At 38.2% G+C, this 14,553-nt stretch overlaps 1 protein-coding gene across 1 annotated transcript in view; it reads right to left on the reverse strand.

Moving 5' to 3' along the window:
* The window catches only part of KCNK2 (potassium two pore domain channel subfamily K member 2), a gene marked incomplete at both ends in the record, with an annotated part of 103,449 nt that extends 91,370 nt beyond the window's left edge, over positions 1-12,079 (reverse strand). The window contains one exon of the mRNA XM_082302587.1: positions 12,046-12,079. Within this exon, the coding sequence (XP_082158713.1) occupies positions 12,046-12,079 (34 nt within the window). The remainder of the gene's footprint in view (positions 1-12,045) is intronic.
* Positions 12,080-14,553: the final 2,474 nt, after the last annotated feature.

Below are 14,553 nucleotides of genomic sequence, written 5' to 3' on the forward strand. Positions count from 1 at the left end.
TTTCTCGGCTGTTGCAAATTATTTTTCTTACTTTGGATAAATACCTTTTTCTTCTTTTATCAAAGGGCATCAGAGGCTGATGCTGATGAAGAAGAAATAAAAAGGAAGGCAACTGATGCTGCTAAACTAAGAAGTGTGTGCACTGACTGCAGGGGTAGTCAGGTGGTCAGAAGATGGGTTACTGCAGTTCAGGGCCTCACCTGGAATATTGAATAGTAAGAGACAGTTTTACTCTGCTTGATCCAACACCTTAGCTAGCCTGGCAGTATCAAGTAGTTGCACTATTGTGTCTACAGCAGAGATGAAATGCAGGTTCCCATGGGAAGCTTCAGTTAGCCCAGTGCTTTTCTGTGAGCAAAGTTTTTTTTCTTGAAGAACTGGCTTCTGTCATCAAAGATATTTTAATACACCTCAAAAAAATTTCTCACCATCTCCAGCTCATGGCAGCAAAGAATAGAAACAGAGCCCTGTTCCCACTGTGCCAGATGTGCACTCCTGATGCCTTGTTCTGTCTGCCACCAGCCTGGATGAGGGCATTGGTCTTTCATGATTGGCAAACATCCCCATGTTCTCTCTTTGCAGAGATGCAAATAGGCACCCATAGCTAAAGTACAGGGTATAATTACATCCATGCAGAAAAACTGTGCATGGCTAAGGCACTCTGAAAGGTTGAATAAACTTAGTAAAAGCAAAGTTCTCATCCCATCATTTTTCCCACAGATTATGGGAAACAGACCTCTGAAGCACATTTTAATGTTAGTTTAAGATTAAAAGTACACAGTGCACAGTGGATCAGTAAATACATTTTTGAGAAGCCAAAACACAGGTTTCCAGACAAATGTCTGCCTAGCTGTAGTATTTTGAAAGAATGTTTGAGAGTTCAGTATAGAGAATTCAGTATAGAGAACTGCAGACTTTCCCCCATTCTTAACTCTGAGGACTGCCAACCTGTGCAAGGAATGATCCTCTTCTGAAGAACTGGTGATTTTTTAACAAGAGGTCCAACATAGAGGCTGCTTTAGAGCACACTCTCAAGTCCTGGAGGCATCCACAGTTCTGCCATCACTGTCCCCTCACAGTTCTATCTGCCTGTACCTTTAAAAATACTTGAGTTTTTGTGGAGAAGCTGTTCTCCACCCACACCTAAACCCAGGATTTCTGGACAGCTTTTACTAGAAATCCCAAACACTTAAGCAAAGCTTGTTGATAAGCGTGTTTCCTGGATATAGAAGCATTTTTCTTTCCTGTCATTGTGCCTCTACCTCGAGACATTTTACATCCACCTGTTTTAAACATGATCTTTTAAGCCACCCTACTCCATGGCTTTGTACTTTTGAAGATGATGTTCTCATCCTTACACAAGTGCTCAGTTTTCTGTGGAGGCAGTAGCATCAGTAACTTACAGAAAACTTCTATAGAGGACTTCATTCCTCATCTGTGTGCCTTCTTTTTACCACACAATAGCAGTCTGGGTGAGCTTTTCATGGGGCTGTCCCCTTCTGCTGGATACTTATCTCAGTTGAATAGAAAGCTGAATTACATTCTTGAATATAAGTATCCCAGCCTCCTTACAGCCTGCATAAAGACAAGATTAATGGAATGAAGCACATAAAAGACCAAAGACATGTATTTTGCAAGGTTGGTAACATATGGTTTCTTCTCTCTGAGGATTTTACTTATGCTAAAACAGTTTTTTCTTCTTTTACGTATACAGTATAGGATTTTCAGATGCAACTTTTTACTATATTGTGTATTTTTGATGAATACCAGAAGTATAGCGATTGCTACAAATTCTTTGTTCATTAAATTAATCTTTTATTACCTTTGGTAAAAAGGCAGAGCTTATGTATTACCTTCTTTTGGATTTTTTAATATCAGGCTGTATTTATTCAACAAGAGAACCAATACTCTTGCAGCAGTTGTAAGTAAGATTCCCAGAACACTTGCTGTACAGGCAAATGGCAACACAGTTCGTGTGCAGAGCCCAGGCAATGAAAAAGAAGAACTGTCTTGTTGAACATCTGCAGTGAAATACTGGTTTCACTGAGCTACAGCACTGGTCCCAGTTGAGTTTTACAATTAACTTTACTTTTGTATCATACACTTTGTTAAAGGCAAGAATTCTGGCCCACCTTGAAGAGGACAAGTACTGTCACTTTCTCCTTTGATTTTGTGGCTTGCACAGGCCCTTTCTCAGTAACTCACAGGACCACCATAAAGCCACAGCTGTCCCTTCGGGTAGCAATTGTCACAGCAATTGTCAGAAAGGACTCAGCTCCCAGCAGCACATACAAAGAGCGAGGGAAGCAGTAGCATGTAGTATCCCCTGAGTGTCTTGCTCCTGTTTGCTGATGGTATGAAGATACCTGATTGTGACAAAAATGTGAGAATCATTTTTCATCATGTTATTTCTATATATACGTCTTTCCACTTCAGTCCCAGGCCAGATTATATATGCAACTGTGTTTTTTATACTCTTCTTGACCAATGGTTTTCAAAATTCCTTAAAATTATTACAGTAACATTTGAGAGTAGTCAATGTCTTATCTGAAGCACCAGAGCATTCTACTAAAGGCCTCAATAAAAGTTCAGTAGTAGTAGATATAATTTAATAGAGTCATAGAATGGCCTGGGTTGGAAGGGACCTTAGAGATCATCTTCTAACTCTCCTGCCATGAGCAGGGACACCTTCCACTAGACCAGGTTGTTCAGAGCCCCATCCAACCTGGCCTTGAACACTTCCAGGAATGGGATATCCACATCTTCTCTGGGCAACCTGTTCCAGTGCTCCACCACCCTCACAGTAAAGAATTTAATCCTACTGTCTAACCTAAACCAACTCTCTCTCAGTTTGAAGCCATTGCCCCTTCTCCTGTCTCTACATGCCCTTGTAAGTAGACTCTGTCTGTCTTTCTTGTAGGTTCCCTTCAGGTGCAGGTTGTAATTAGGTCACTCCAAAGCCTTTTCCAGGCTGAACAAACTAAATTCTTTCAGCCTTTCCTTGCAGGTGAGGTGACCTATCCCTCTTATCAACTTGGTGGCCTCCTCTGGACTCACTCCAACAGGTCCAAGTCCTTCCCATGCTGGGGACCCTAGAGCTGGATGCAACACTCCAGATGGGGTCTCAGCAGAGAGTAATGGAGAATCACCTCCCTCAATCTGCAAATTTGATTTGGTTCTTTGCAATAGCGCAGGTTACTCTGGAAGTAGCACGTCTTTACAAAAAGTTTGTAATATAAGTTAATAGTAATTTTCAAAACGTTGCACTCAGCTCCAGTGTTTCATTTCTGCCTGCCTAGACTTCTTCAGAAGCAAATACTTATTCTGTGAGACATCAGACTATATACACAAGGCTCAGCCAGTAATGTGCACACTGCAGATGGACCCTGCTGATCTGCCTGCCTGTCTTCGGAGAGTTGGCCAGAGCAGTTTGGGCAGCTGCGGTGTTGTAGTACTTAAACATGATCTCACACAAATGTGTAACCACATGTTCAAGGCTCTGCCTCGTTCACATGAGAGCAACACTGAGGTGAAGGCAGATCTCTTCTGCTCTATGGATGGGTTCACATGTAAAAACAGCTTCCATGGCCTCACTGACTGACACCATGAGAGCTCGCCAAAAAGGAGGTGAAGACCCAACCGTCAGACCTACTGAGGCTGTGCAACCTCAAGCCATGTGTTTATGGTTGGGGATATGATCTGGTCTCTTGTCTTCCATGTGACAGAGATCAATCTCTACAACCTCTGGTACAGTCCCTGCATCCCTCCTGCCACTTCAGGGATGGTGGTAACATCCCTGAATGGATCCTTGTCAACCAAGGAATGGCGGCAGAACAAAATTTTGAAGGGATCTTGCAGCAGCCTCCAGAGAGTTCTTCAGAGGTAGAGTTACAAGCCTGAGGAAACAAAACGTGGTGCCAGCACTTGCTTTACCGTTCTATCAACTTTCCTATGTGTACATAAGTGCTCACAATACTCTAAGCTGTTTTGTGAGCAAATATAAAGCAAACAGTAGGTGGGAAAATTGAAAGATCTGTTTGAGAGAATAATGGCAATATTAGCAAGATAAAATCATTATGTAGGCATGTCTCCCAGTGAGGAGATTTTTTTTTGTAGATGTATTTTTGTTAAGAGTAGGAACAAATAAACAAAGTACTAAATAGAGCAGAGGAAATCCAAACAGATGCCCTTACCTCAACCACCCAAGAATCCAGTACACATTTAAAGGCAAGTCAATGGGAATTTTGCCTTATTCAGGAGTGCTACAGTCCCAGACACCCTTAATGATAACATTCTTCATTTTATAAATTATACTACAACCCATACATTGTTTATCTCTGGTCATATAATGTGGTTTCTATTTAAATTTAGGTTAGTGTTTCACCAGTTTGCAACAGATTTGACCTTTCGCTTGCCTTTCTCTATTACCTACCAACATATTTTTTAGACAGTGATACATTTCAGGTTTGGAACATGATGAAAATGAAAACAGAACAACACAACAGCAAGCATTTTTCAGTGACATAAAGGATAATAACACTGGAGATCCTGTGATTACTGTGCAACTCAATGATTTTTAAATGAATAGTTCAGCAAGCAACACTCCATTATTCAAATGATCGTTAAGAAATATTTTTTTTGGGTATTACAGTTTATAATATGATACACCATCTACTACTCCAAAACTGTGAGGGAGAGAATGAGCCAAATAATATTTCTCTTAAATAATCTACACATACCATTTTTTAGTACAAACATACAAAATGAAAATACTTTTTTTTTTTAGCTTTGGTGCAAGGCTTAGTCCATGTTAAATACAGAAATAAGCAACATATTTTGGCTTAGAACATGGGATTGGCAAGGTTTCTTCTATTTGTTGGTCAGTTCTGGACTGCTTGGTATGTTGGTACAGAATCCCACTGATTTTATATATTGAGACATAAATACTTAGCAGGCAGCAGGAAAAAGTGAGGTTATGAGCTTCCCTAAGTTGTTTTCCAGCTGATATATTTGTGTCCAATACATTGTCCCAGTACAACAACAACAACTAAAACTACCAATTCATTTTGTGGAAAAAACGTTGTTCTTCTCTGGGCTTCTCTTCTCACCACATACCATCAGTAAAAAATATCATATTATAATCTGAATTCTGATCCCAAAGTAAATAAAATAGTTTCCTAGTTTTGCCATCAAGCTCTTAAATAAGTGACTGTTTTAACTTGTGAAGAGTCCAAAACTAAGATAAAAACTGAATCGAGATGCAAAGAGATTTTAGGATGGATTTGGGGCTTTTAAATTGCTTTATATCCAGGCTCAAAATTTAAGGGAAATAGTGGGGGCTTTGTTACATGTAACCAGCAACAGGCACTCTTCATCTAACAGAGGTCAGGTTAATGTTTAAACAAGTAGTGTGGGATCTACTGATCTCTTAGAAAATTCCTTGACTAAGGACACTCCAAATGATGGTAATAGCCTTTAATTTGACCCCAAACCTGTAGTTTTTGATGATTATAATTTTACTGACATATATTTAATTTTCAGGGACCATAATTTTTTTGAGTATTTATTCAAGGAAAAAATATCCTGTACCAATGAAAACAACTTTTGATTCTTTGCGACAGTCATATTTTAACATATTTCAAAGAAGTTTTTCATTCCTTTGAAAAGTGATGTTTGTGGATCTATAAACGAATTAAATCATTTGCTTAAAATCAAATGAGTGTCTTTAAAATATCCTCATTTTTACACCAAACAGGCAGAGCATATGAACCAACCTTGTACGGACACACCTTCGCTGTTCACACTCTCTGGCACTAGAGATTTATCAGCCCTGTGGCCTCACATTTCTAGAGCACAGCCCTACACAGACAACACATTTCTAGAGCACAATTTCCTGCCTGCTGGAAGCAGACTTCAAAGTAGACTTTTGCCATTGTCACTTGTTTGTAAATCCATCTCCCAAGCCAGAATAGAAGATGTGAATCCACACTTAAAATCAGAAAGCTGCCTGGAAGTGCGACTTTGTGGCCCCGGCCTCAAAATGTGAAGTTGTCTGCTACAAAAGGACTATTCTTTCAGAAAAACAAAGAAGCTCTGAAGTCTTAGCTTTAATTTAAGGAAAAAAGAGCCACTCCATGTACCTTGGTATTTATTATGTATGCTAGATAGGGGTAAAAACACCTTCCTTTTAACGTTAGTTAAAGCATTTTAGACATTATGCAATGGAGCAAAGGAGTGATGTTCTTTTTCTTTTTAAAAACATACTGGGGTATTTTTCAACTTGTTTTAACTTGAAATTTGCAAAATTTGATGCTTCAAGCTTGCTACTTGGCAATTTTTCTGTTTCATGCATCCTGAGTTTTTTTGTAATTTCTTATTTTTTTCTGAAGTAAATGTAGTCATTAGAATGGATTTCTGCTTGAAGAATTATGGACTGGCAAAGGAATTTTGCTTTTATGCCTAAGAACAGCCTGTCTTTATTGTTCTGAGAGTGCATATTCTGGCAGAAAGTGTGTTAAAACATATTTTAGACTGCAGTTATTAAAACCTCTTTCAATATTATAGAACACATGAGTCTTTTAAAAAAACCCAACAAAATAAAAAACATTATTAGTTAAATTGCAGTGTCCCTGCAATGCAATGGATTTATTTCAAGAACTAAAATACAATCTTCCTTTTGGAATGCTGGTTTCACTAAGGCTTAATAAAGAAAAAAGCTTACTGTTAATGATGCCCTGTAAACTATCAGCATTTCAGAAAAAAGATTAAAGTAAAAATCCAGAGCTTTTTCTGCCACAATTTTCTCTTATGTTACTGAAGTGGGGCTGCTTTACTTTAAGCACAGAAAGTATACAGGAGTTGAAAATTGCAGAGTTGTACAAAGGTCAGTTTGGTATAGTTTGATAGAGGCGAGAGTTTAAAAGCTCTCTGCAGAAAGCTCTGTCTCTTTTTGACAACACAGATTAGTTTGCCTAGACTAGCATTCAGTTCTCTTTTTCCCCAGGCCATACAGACTGAGCACTAAATATCACAGCCTTGTCACTGCTGGCTCTGGGCCACTCACCTTGTGGAAAAAAACCAGAAATAAGCATGTTTTGGGTCAAACCTTCTGACTGTTATGGCAGAAAAGATGTAATGGGAGGAGGGGGTCCCACAGTGCTGCTCTGAGCCTGCTTGTCAGTCCACCCCCCTCAGCTCATTTCCTGGAGGAGTGCTCAAAGGGCTGGCTTTGTACAGGTGAACAAAATGCGTGAAAAATCTAGTTTGCATAAGAAGTGTGCAAAAGGAAGGGGACTGCACCCCCTCGTTCTCTTTCATTCCTGTCTCACAACCCCAGCTCTGGAGCATCCACAAGGCAGGATCAACATGGAATCTAAGGACTGCTGATATTCTTTGTTCTTTCTCCCTTTTCTGTCTTTATTTCTCTCCTCCCTTGCTTTGCCTGGGCCACACATGGCTGTCATATCCTACCCCATGCTCCATACTGAAGTTTGGTGTGGGAGCGGGGAGATTGTGTAAGTGTGTTGCAGCTTGTAAGCCAGCACCTTTGACAAGGCTGTTGTGGGTGCTGAGAACTTATTGAAAAGTACTGTACAAAATCCAAGGGCTTGCGGAAGTCTGCTGTAGAATTTAAGAGCTTGTTAGCCAACACCTTTAGTGTCTAAACAGTGGGCTGGGTGCCTGAGTTATGGAGGCTGCACAAGAAAGCAGAAGAGTTCCCAGACACATGGTTCAGTGTCTTTGTTCAGCCTGATGAGAATTTATAAGGAACATCACAGCCTCTGCTGATGGGTCAGGACACCTTGTTCCCACCACCAGGACCACTTGTTTTGACACACTGTATCCTCACACACCTGCAGGGCAGCACTTTGCCACAGTCACAGTCATTTACATAGAACAGAGCATCTGCTTACTCTACTCAGTCCTAGTCATGCCATTTCAAGCAATGAACAGTGACCAAACAAAGCCAAATTCCATCTCCTTCCAAAGCACTGGACATGAAGCTGAACACGGAAGGTAGGCTGGTGTCATGCAACTGTTACCACTGATTTTGATTTAGGAGAGTGATAATGCAGCAATGCTTCTGGAGGCCAAAACTCAAAAGTCACAGGCAATTTTTAATCAGTACTTATTCCAAAAAATCACACTGGACAATAATACCCAAAAATTTTGGATTGTTTATATCAACAGGAAACAGATCCTGCCCAAATTTTGTGGGTTTTGTTAGTCAACATTAGCAGGCAGAACAGTTAGGAAAGGAATTCTTAGCTTCTGGCCTAAACTCCTGGGGCTGTGAAAGAGGAAGTAGAAAAAAACCCAGCAAAGTTGTGCTGTGGAAACCTGGACTACAGTATATTACATTTCACTGTGAACCTGCATTTATCTTTACAGGAAACACTTCAGGAATAAAAATATCCCTCTCCCAGCCCACTCTGACCTCCCTTTAGAAAGATAGGCTCTCTTTGAGTAACTCAAAAAATCAGAGACGGACAATTGTCTCAAAACTTGAAACTGCTTAAAAGTGGTCACAACTACTTTAAACCATGTACTCTTTTTCCTCTCCACCAGTGAAAAATAAAGAAGGATGTAATAAATAAAACAATGGAAGGAATCCAAAAAGGTATTTGTCTTCATGTTATTTTGTGGCTTACCACATCATACTGAAGATTTCAGCATCATACCATGTTGAATGTTATGTGAATTTGCCTGCCAGAACAGTGGTTCCTTTCTCTTCCAAAAGTGGATGTAGGAAGTAAATCCTCTCTTTTAATTGCAGACTAGTTTAGATGGGAAGTGATTGTGCATACAAGAAAGTTAAACTACCATCTATTTCATCTATGTCAATCAATCATATTAAAATAAAAATACGAAAAGCCTGCTTAATCTCAACACGATGCCGCTCAAATTCTCAAACACGCTTTGTCAGTACTGCAGATCTTTTTGACTTCATACTTGACAGGTATTGGGAATTAATTTCCATCTGTTTTTTTGTTCAATCTTTTCCAAACCCTGACACTTTTTCTTCCGCCAGACATTTTTCAGCTTTCCCTTGTTCCTGCACTTGGTATACTTCCAAATTCAAGATCTTGACCAAGTGGAATTCTCACCAAGGCCCAGGAGAAACACAAAACACATATACTAAGCATACATAAATTAAAATAATCTTTGCAATCTAAGTCCTTACAGCTGTAGGGCTGACAAATGCTCAGCTGTATTTGTTGATGCAGCTCCTGAACTAATCTAGAAAACGAGAAAGGTTAAAGACCAATGAAAGAGAGGCTACAAGAATGAAACAGCATTCCTTTGGCTGCAGCATGATCTAGGATGTTCTAAAAATATTTGCAAGGTGAGCAATTAGCCAAACAATGACTGCCAGTTTGGGGGCAGTCTTCTGCTCTTTCTCCTCCACTTTCCAACATAATGCCTATTTCTAAGGCATTTAGAAATACCAGAAATATTTTTTTTCCTTCCATTCTTCTAAAAGACTTTCACCTCAGCTTCTCCAGCATCCTCAGAGAAAGATGCTGAGCTGCTGCTTGTGCTATTAGACTGTTTATGATTTTTCCTTGTTTCCATTCTTATTTCACCTTTCTTAATTTAGATTATGGCTTTTCTGGAAACAACTGTCATGCAAATACTGAAATAGCATCAATAACCCAAAGGATGTACATATTAGATGTTCATTACACACAACCTTCAAATCCTGTCTGATCTTGTTGGCTTGTGTGTGTTATGTTTTATTTTTCATATTTGAAGTGTTTTATGGTATTTACCCCCACGTTCCCCCCATATGGTGCAGCAACTTTCTTTTGACATGTATTCTAATATACCCTTCAGATTTAATGCCACAGGTAAGATACAGAAAAGGCCTATATTCTGCTAATCCAAGCTCCTATATGAAACTTCCACTTCAGAGAAGACAGAGTTGCTACTTCCTTCCCTTTACTTTTGAAAAGTACTTTTGGGTTTTGAATATTAAGTTGGTGTAATTTCCCCCAATAGGCAGCAAATAACTGAATCTATATTCACACATTCTATAAAAAGCAGATTGCATAATATAGCATGATGGGTCTATTCCATTATGCTTCATTACTAGGTTGGAAATTACTCACACAGTAGGTTTTTCTCTTTAGTATTCTATCATTCTAAATTATGGGTGCACTTTAGGTTACTCTTCATGTTATTTTGTAGTAAATAATCTAAATACAATTCCTGCCTGGCACCGTACTAACAGCAACATCTCCCTTCCCAGGTGGTCCTGGGGCCTTATTTGAATTCTAGCCATGTAATTACATTCAACCTGCCTAAGGTCTCCTTTAGACCTTGCAAATGTATTCTTCATTTGTCATGATTTTACAGTGGTGCCTCAAGCAACAGAACAGCTACACTTGGATGCTACAACAACCTTGGTACTTCGGTATAATTTACTTCAGCTCTTTTCCATGCCTTTAAGATTCATGGGAAAAAAAGTGATCATGGGATAAAAACCTGTTCGAAAATAAATTGGTGATGGGGTTTGTTTTCAGTATTTAAAAATAAATGGTTGAGTACATCAGCTTCCTAAAGATGCAAAACTGCTCATTCCTCAGCTGTAATGCTCATGGTTGACAGGTTGTCTAAAGACTCTGACATGAGAAAGCAATGTTAAACTAAATCTCGAGAAAAGTATGCGATAACCCCAAGACAGCAGAGCAGGAAAGGAAGTAAAACAAGGAGAAATCACCAGCAGGCTGAGACTTTTCAATCAGTAACTCCAGACTGAACATCCACCTCTGTGGTACACACCTTAAAGCAGTAAAAGCAGTATAAGATTACAGTTCTATTATTTCAAGGGAAAGTGATCCTTCAGTTAACAGGGCTAAGTATTTTGGAAGGCATCACTTCAGCATGATTAAACATCTAAAAGAAAGGCAAATTCTAGTTCGCTTTCAGACACATTGAACAGTAGACAGAATTCAAAGGGGATACAAAACTGCAATCAGCAGAACTGCATCAGAGAATAAAGTTCTGTTGCATGGCATTAAAGGTTCCACTACGAAGGCAGTAAGTTGTTGATGCCCAATCCAAGATTATTTATTACTCAAGATTGTGCTGACCCTTATGCTCTGTGAGGACTACAGGCAACCAAGCAGGAGGAGAAAATTCCTGCTTACAAACAAAAAGCAAATACATCATATTGGAAGTAAGCAGATATTTTCTAAATTGGGGGGGGGGGGGGGGGAAAGCAAAAAAACACCTCAAAAAAAGCAAGGGAAATATTCTGAACCCAGTTTCTTTTTCTAGTAGCTCAAAAGACTCATCTCTAATTCAGAAACCTACAGTACAAGTCCCTGTCCCTTGTCTGATAAAGACCTGCAAACAGATTTTCCTCTTTCATTTGATCTAAGCACTGAAGCATTAATTTTTTCTTTGTAAGATTTTGACTGATATTTCCTCAGGGCCTGAGAAAACTTTCCAGTCCTAACTTACATACCTGCTGGTAATTCCCAAACAGAAATTCAAGGACTTTTAATATCTGACTGTGGTAGGGACTATTTACATTAAGGTTTTTAAGTTAAAACAATGCTTTAAGTGTTGTTTTTTGGATAAAGATCACTCTATTCAACAGTTTCCTAATTTCCAAGCTCCAAATTAGTCATCACATTGTTACATGTAAATAAATATGCACAGTATATAAGTGATATTTGTGATCAGGACAAAGGGTATCTTCAGCTTCCCAAATAAGCATTCTCAGTAATAACATACTGGATAAGTGGTCTAATTTTCCTAAATACCATGAAGATATAGCAAATCTTCAATATATATAAAAGTGCTGTGTCTAAACAGACCTTCCTACAAAATTGACATTTCAAAAAAAGGTCATTAACTAAAATAAGACACCCTTATGTAGAATGGATCTATATGTCATTCAGGCATTTTCTACAATTCAATTCTTAATCAATTAATCTAATTCTTCACTCTAGTTCACCATCTCAATAATGGAGACTGATTAAAACCTGCAATGCTTAACTAAATAAAGTATTTGTCTTTAGTAGCGGTACTTACAGTAAAAATTATGTCTTGCTTGTGGGTTCCTCATTTGGTGATGTAATATTCAGAAGTCACCATGCTTTTGTTCTAAGATACAGCATTTTCTTTATTGCTGTCTTGAAGAAGTCTTCTGAACAAGTCATCTCGTCATAACATATTCTCTTCCAAAACACTCCTGTTTTCTCTCTCCGTATTTCCTGTCCAAATACTAAATACACAAGTAAAGGTAAACTGGTAAGTTACTAATTATGACATGTGGCATTTATAGAACATTTTAAATGTTCCTAGTACTTTACAAAGGGCAGCTGATAGAACAGGTTAGGAAGTGCTTACAAACCTGAACCAAAATTACTTGAGTCTCTTAAAAGATTGAATAATTTTATCTGAAATATTCCGGAAGGTTTAAAAAGAACATACCTTCTTTAAAATAATAAATGAAAGCTAGTGCTCCCATTAATTCTTCTTTTCTTAAGCATCATTCACATGAGCCATATGCAGCATACAGTCTAATTGCTGCTGAAAGGCCCCCAGGATGGCAGGTGTGCCTCCAAGTAGAAAATTTGTTCCATTGTTTAAAGAAGGAAGATGTACATTGCTACAATTCCTTTTCTTATTTATGAGTTTCCTAAGGAGCAGTGACAAAATAGGCTCTTTTCTCAACTGTTATTGATCAGGACACTGATGAAGAGTTAGTGGTCTTAAGTAGGGAATAACATAATCCTTAGAATTTGGTTTTCTTTTTTGTAAGTATTTTTGAAATTTAATTGTCTCCCCCATCCCTCCTTCCACCCCATGTGCTGCAATATTACGAATATGTCAGATACACATTTTGAAAAAGGATCCTGATTCATTTAGGTCCTTACCTTCCGTTGTACACAGACTTGCCAAGTTCAGATGTCATTAATTTGAGGCATACAGCTTATATTTTCATTGAATTCCTTAAAAGAAAACAATTTGTTGCAATTATTCCATATTCTAGAAAATCATATCACAGAGAAATCTTACACAGAAGATCTGGTCTGCTAGTCATAATATTTGTGAAAATAGAATTGTCACAACAGTCACCTAACAAAGCAGAGAAAGAATAGCATTTTAAGTAATGTGGTGATATGGCAGTCATATAATCTTATTCTTAAATTTCTGACATATCATTTTAAATATTTGAAGATCTGGTGAGGGATTAAGAGAGTGAATGTAACCATCTCTCTCTCTCTGTTAAATATTCTGTATAATCCACTCGTAAATCTATGCATCCACAAAAAGGGAATATCTTCATCAGCAAAAGAAAGTCTAGCTTTACCTCTGGGATTTTAAAATGTAGCCAAACAATTATGCATGCTTCATTTTCAAGCCACTATTTAATATCCAAAGTCTTTTTTAGGCAAGAGATGTACTCCAAAATAATACAATCAGAAAAAACCAGCACCTGTTTCTGAAGGCTGTGTTACAGAGAACTCCTATTTCCCACTCCTATTCAATGAAAAATGAACTTTTTGTCATGAATTTCACAGGTTGCTAATATGGACAGAACCAGAAACAGAACCATGTGTGATAGAATTAAAACATAGTGCTCATGTACAGTCATATGATGTCATTTCTGAAGATTTTCACAGAAGTTCTTGATAGGGAGAAGCGCCATATGTGAGTCCCTGTGGTAGATACTTCAATAGTTTCTCACACCTAAATTTCACAGCTTTGTACCAGGAGCTCTAATATTTTGCTTAAAGCCTTGATGTCAGGCAAACATTGTAGACCACCAGGGTTTTTTCTTCTTTGATTGTTAGTCTTTTGCTTGCAGTTAAAAGTTGGAACTATGAGTTGTAGTTGACAAAGGCCAAACAAAATAGGAACACAATAGTATTTTTTTGATTTTGAAACTTTATTCTTACCAAGAGCCTGAGAACTACGGTGGAGATGAACATGCAAATTAAAGGAAAATCTGCCTTGCAACAAGACTTACCAGTGTGTTGTTACTAGTAACTAGTGTAAGAAGTTCTTTAAATTAGAGAATGTTTCTGGTTTTGTGCATTTATAGTACAGGATCCCAGCTACTCTGTAAGTAACTCAACTGTTCTGATAGGCACTGCTGCTCTGCTCCCATTTAATTTGAAGTGATACAGAAATTTTCATCCATCCTTCTGTCTCTCTGTGAAAAAAAACTAGTACATGCTACCACCTTAAGAACCGACCAAAATCAATACCACAGAAAACCAAGCCCCAGGAATTTTAGGTAAAAAACAAATATGAAGTTCTTAGAACTACAAGAATGACCAAAGGTGGTCAAAGCAAGCCTGAAAGTACAAATGATCATGAGAGATTTTCCACACAGCCTGTGTTTCTGCTCTAATTCTGTTTTGATTGCTTGGCTTTTTTTTCTACAGGCAAGACCATTTTTCTGGTGTGCATGTTTATGAAAATGCTTTCAGATGATTGATTCTCTTCACTGGGGCCATTTTTGATCATTTGGTTGTTACAGAAGCACACAAATTGCCTGGTCTCACTTCTCATTTCTGTTAAATTGTG

Source organism: Coloeus monedula (genome assembly GCF_965178545.1).
Source record: "Coloeus monedula genome assembly, chromosome: 2".
In the NCBI taxonomy this organism is placed as follows: Eukaryota; Metazoa; Chordata; class Aves; order Passeriformes; family Corvidae; genus Coloeus; species Coloeus monedula.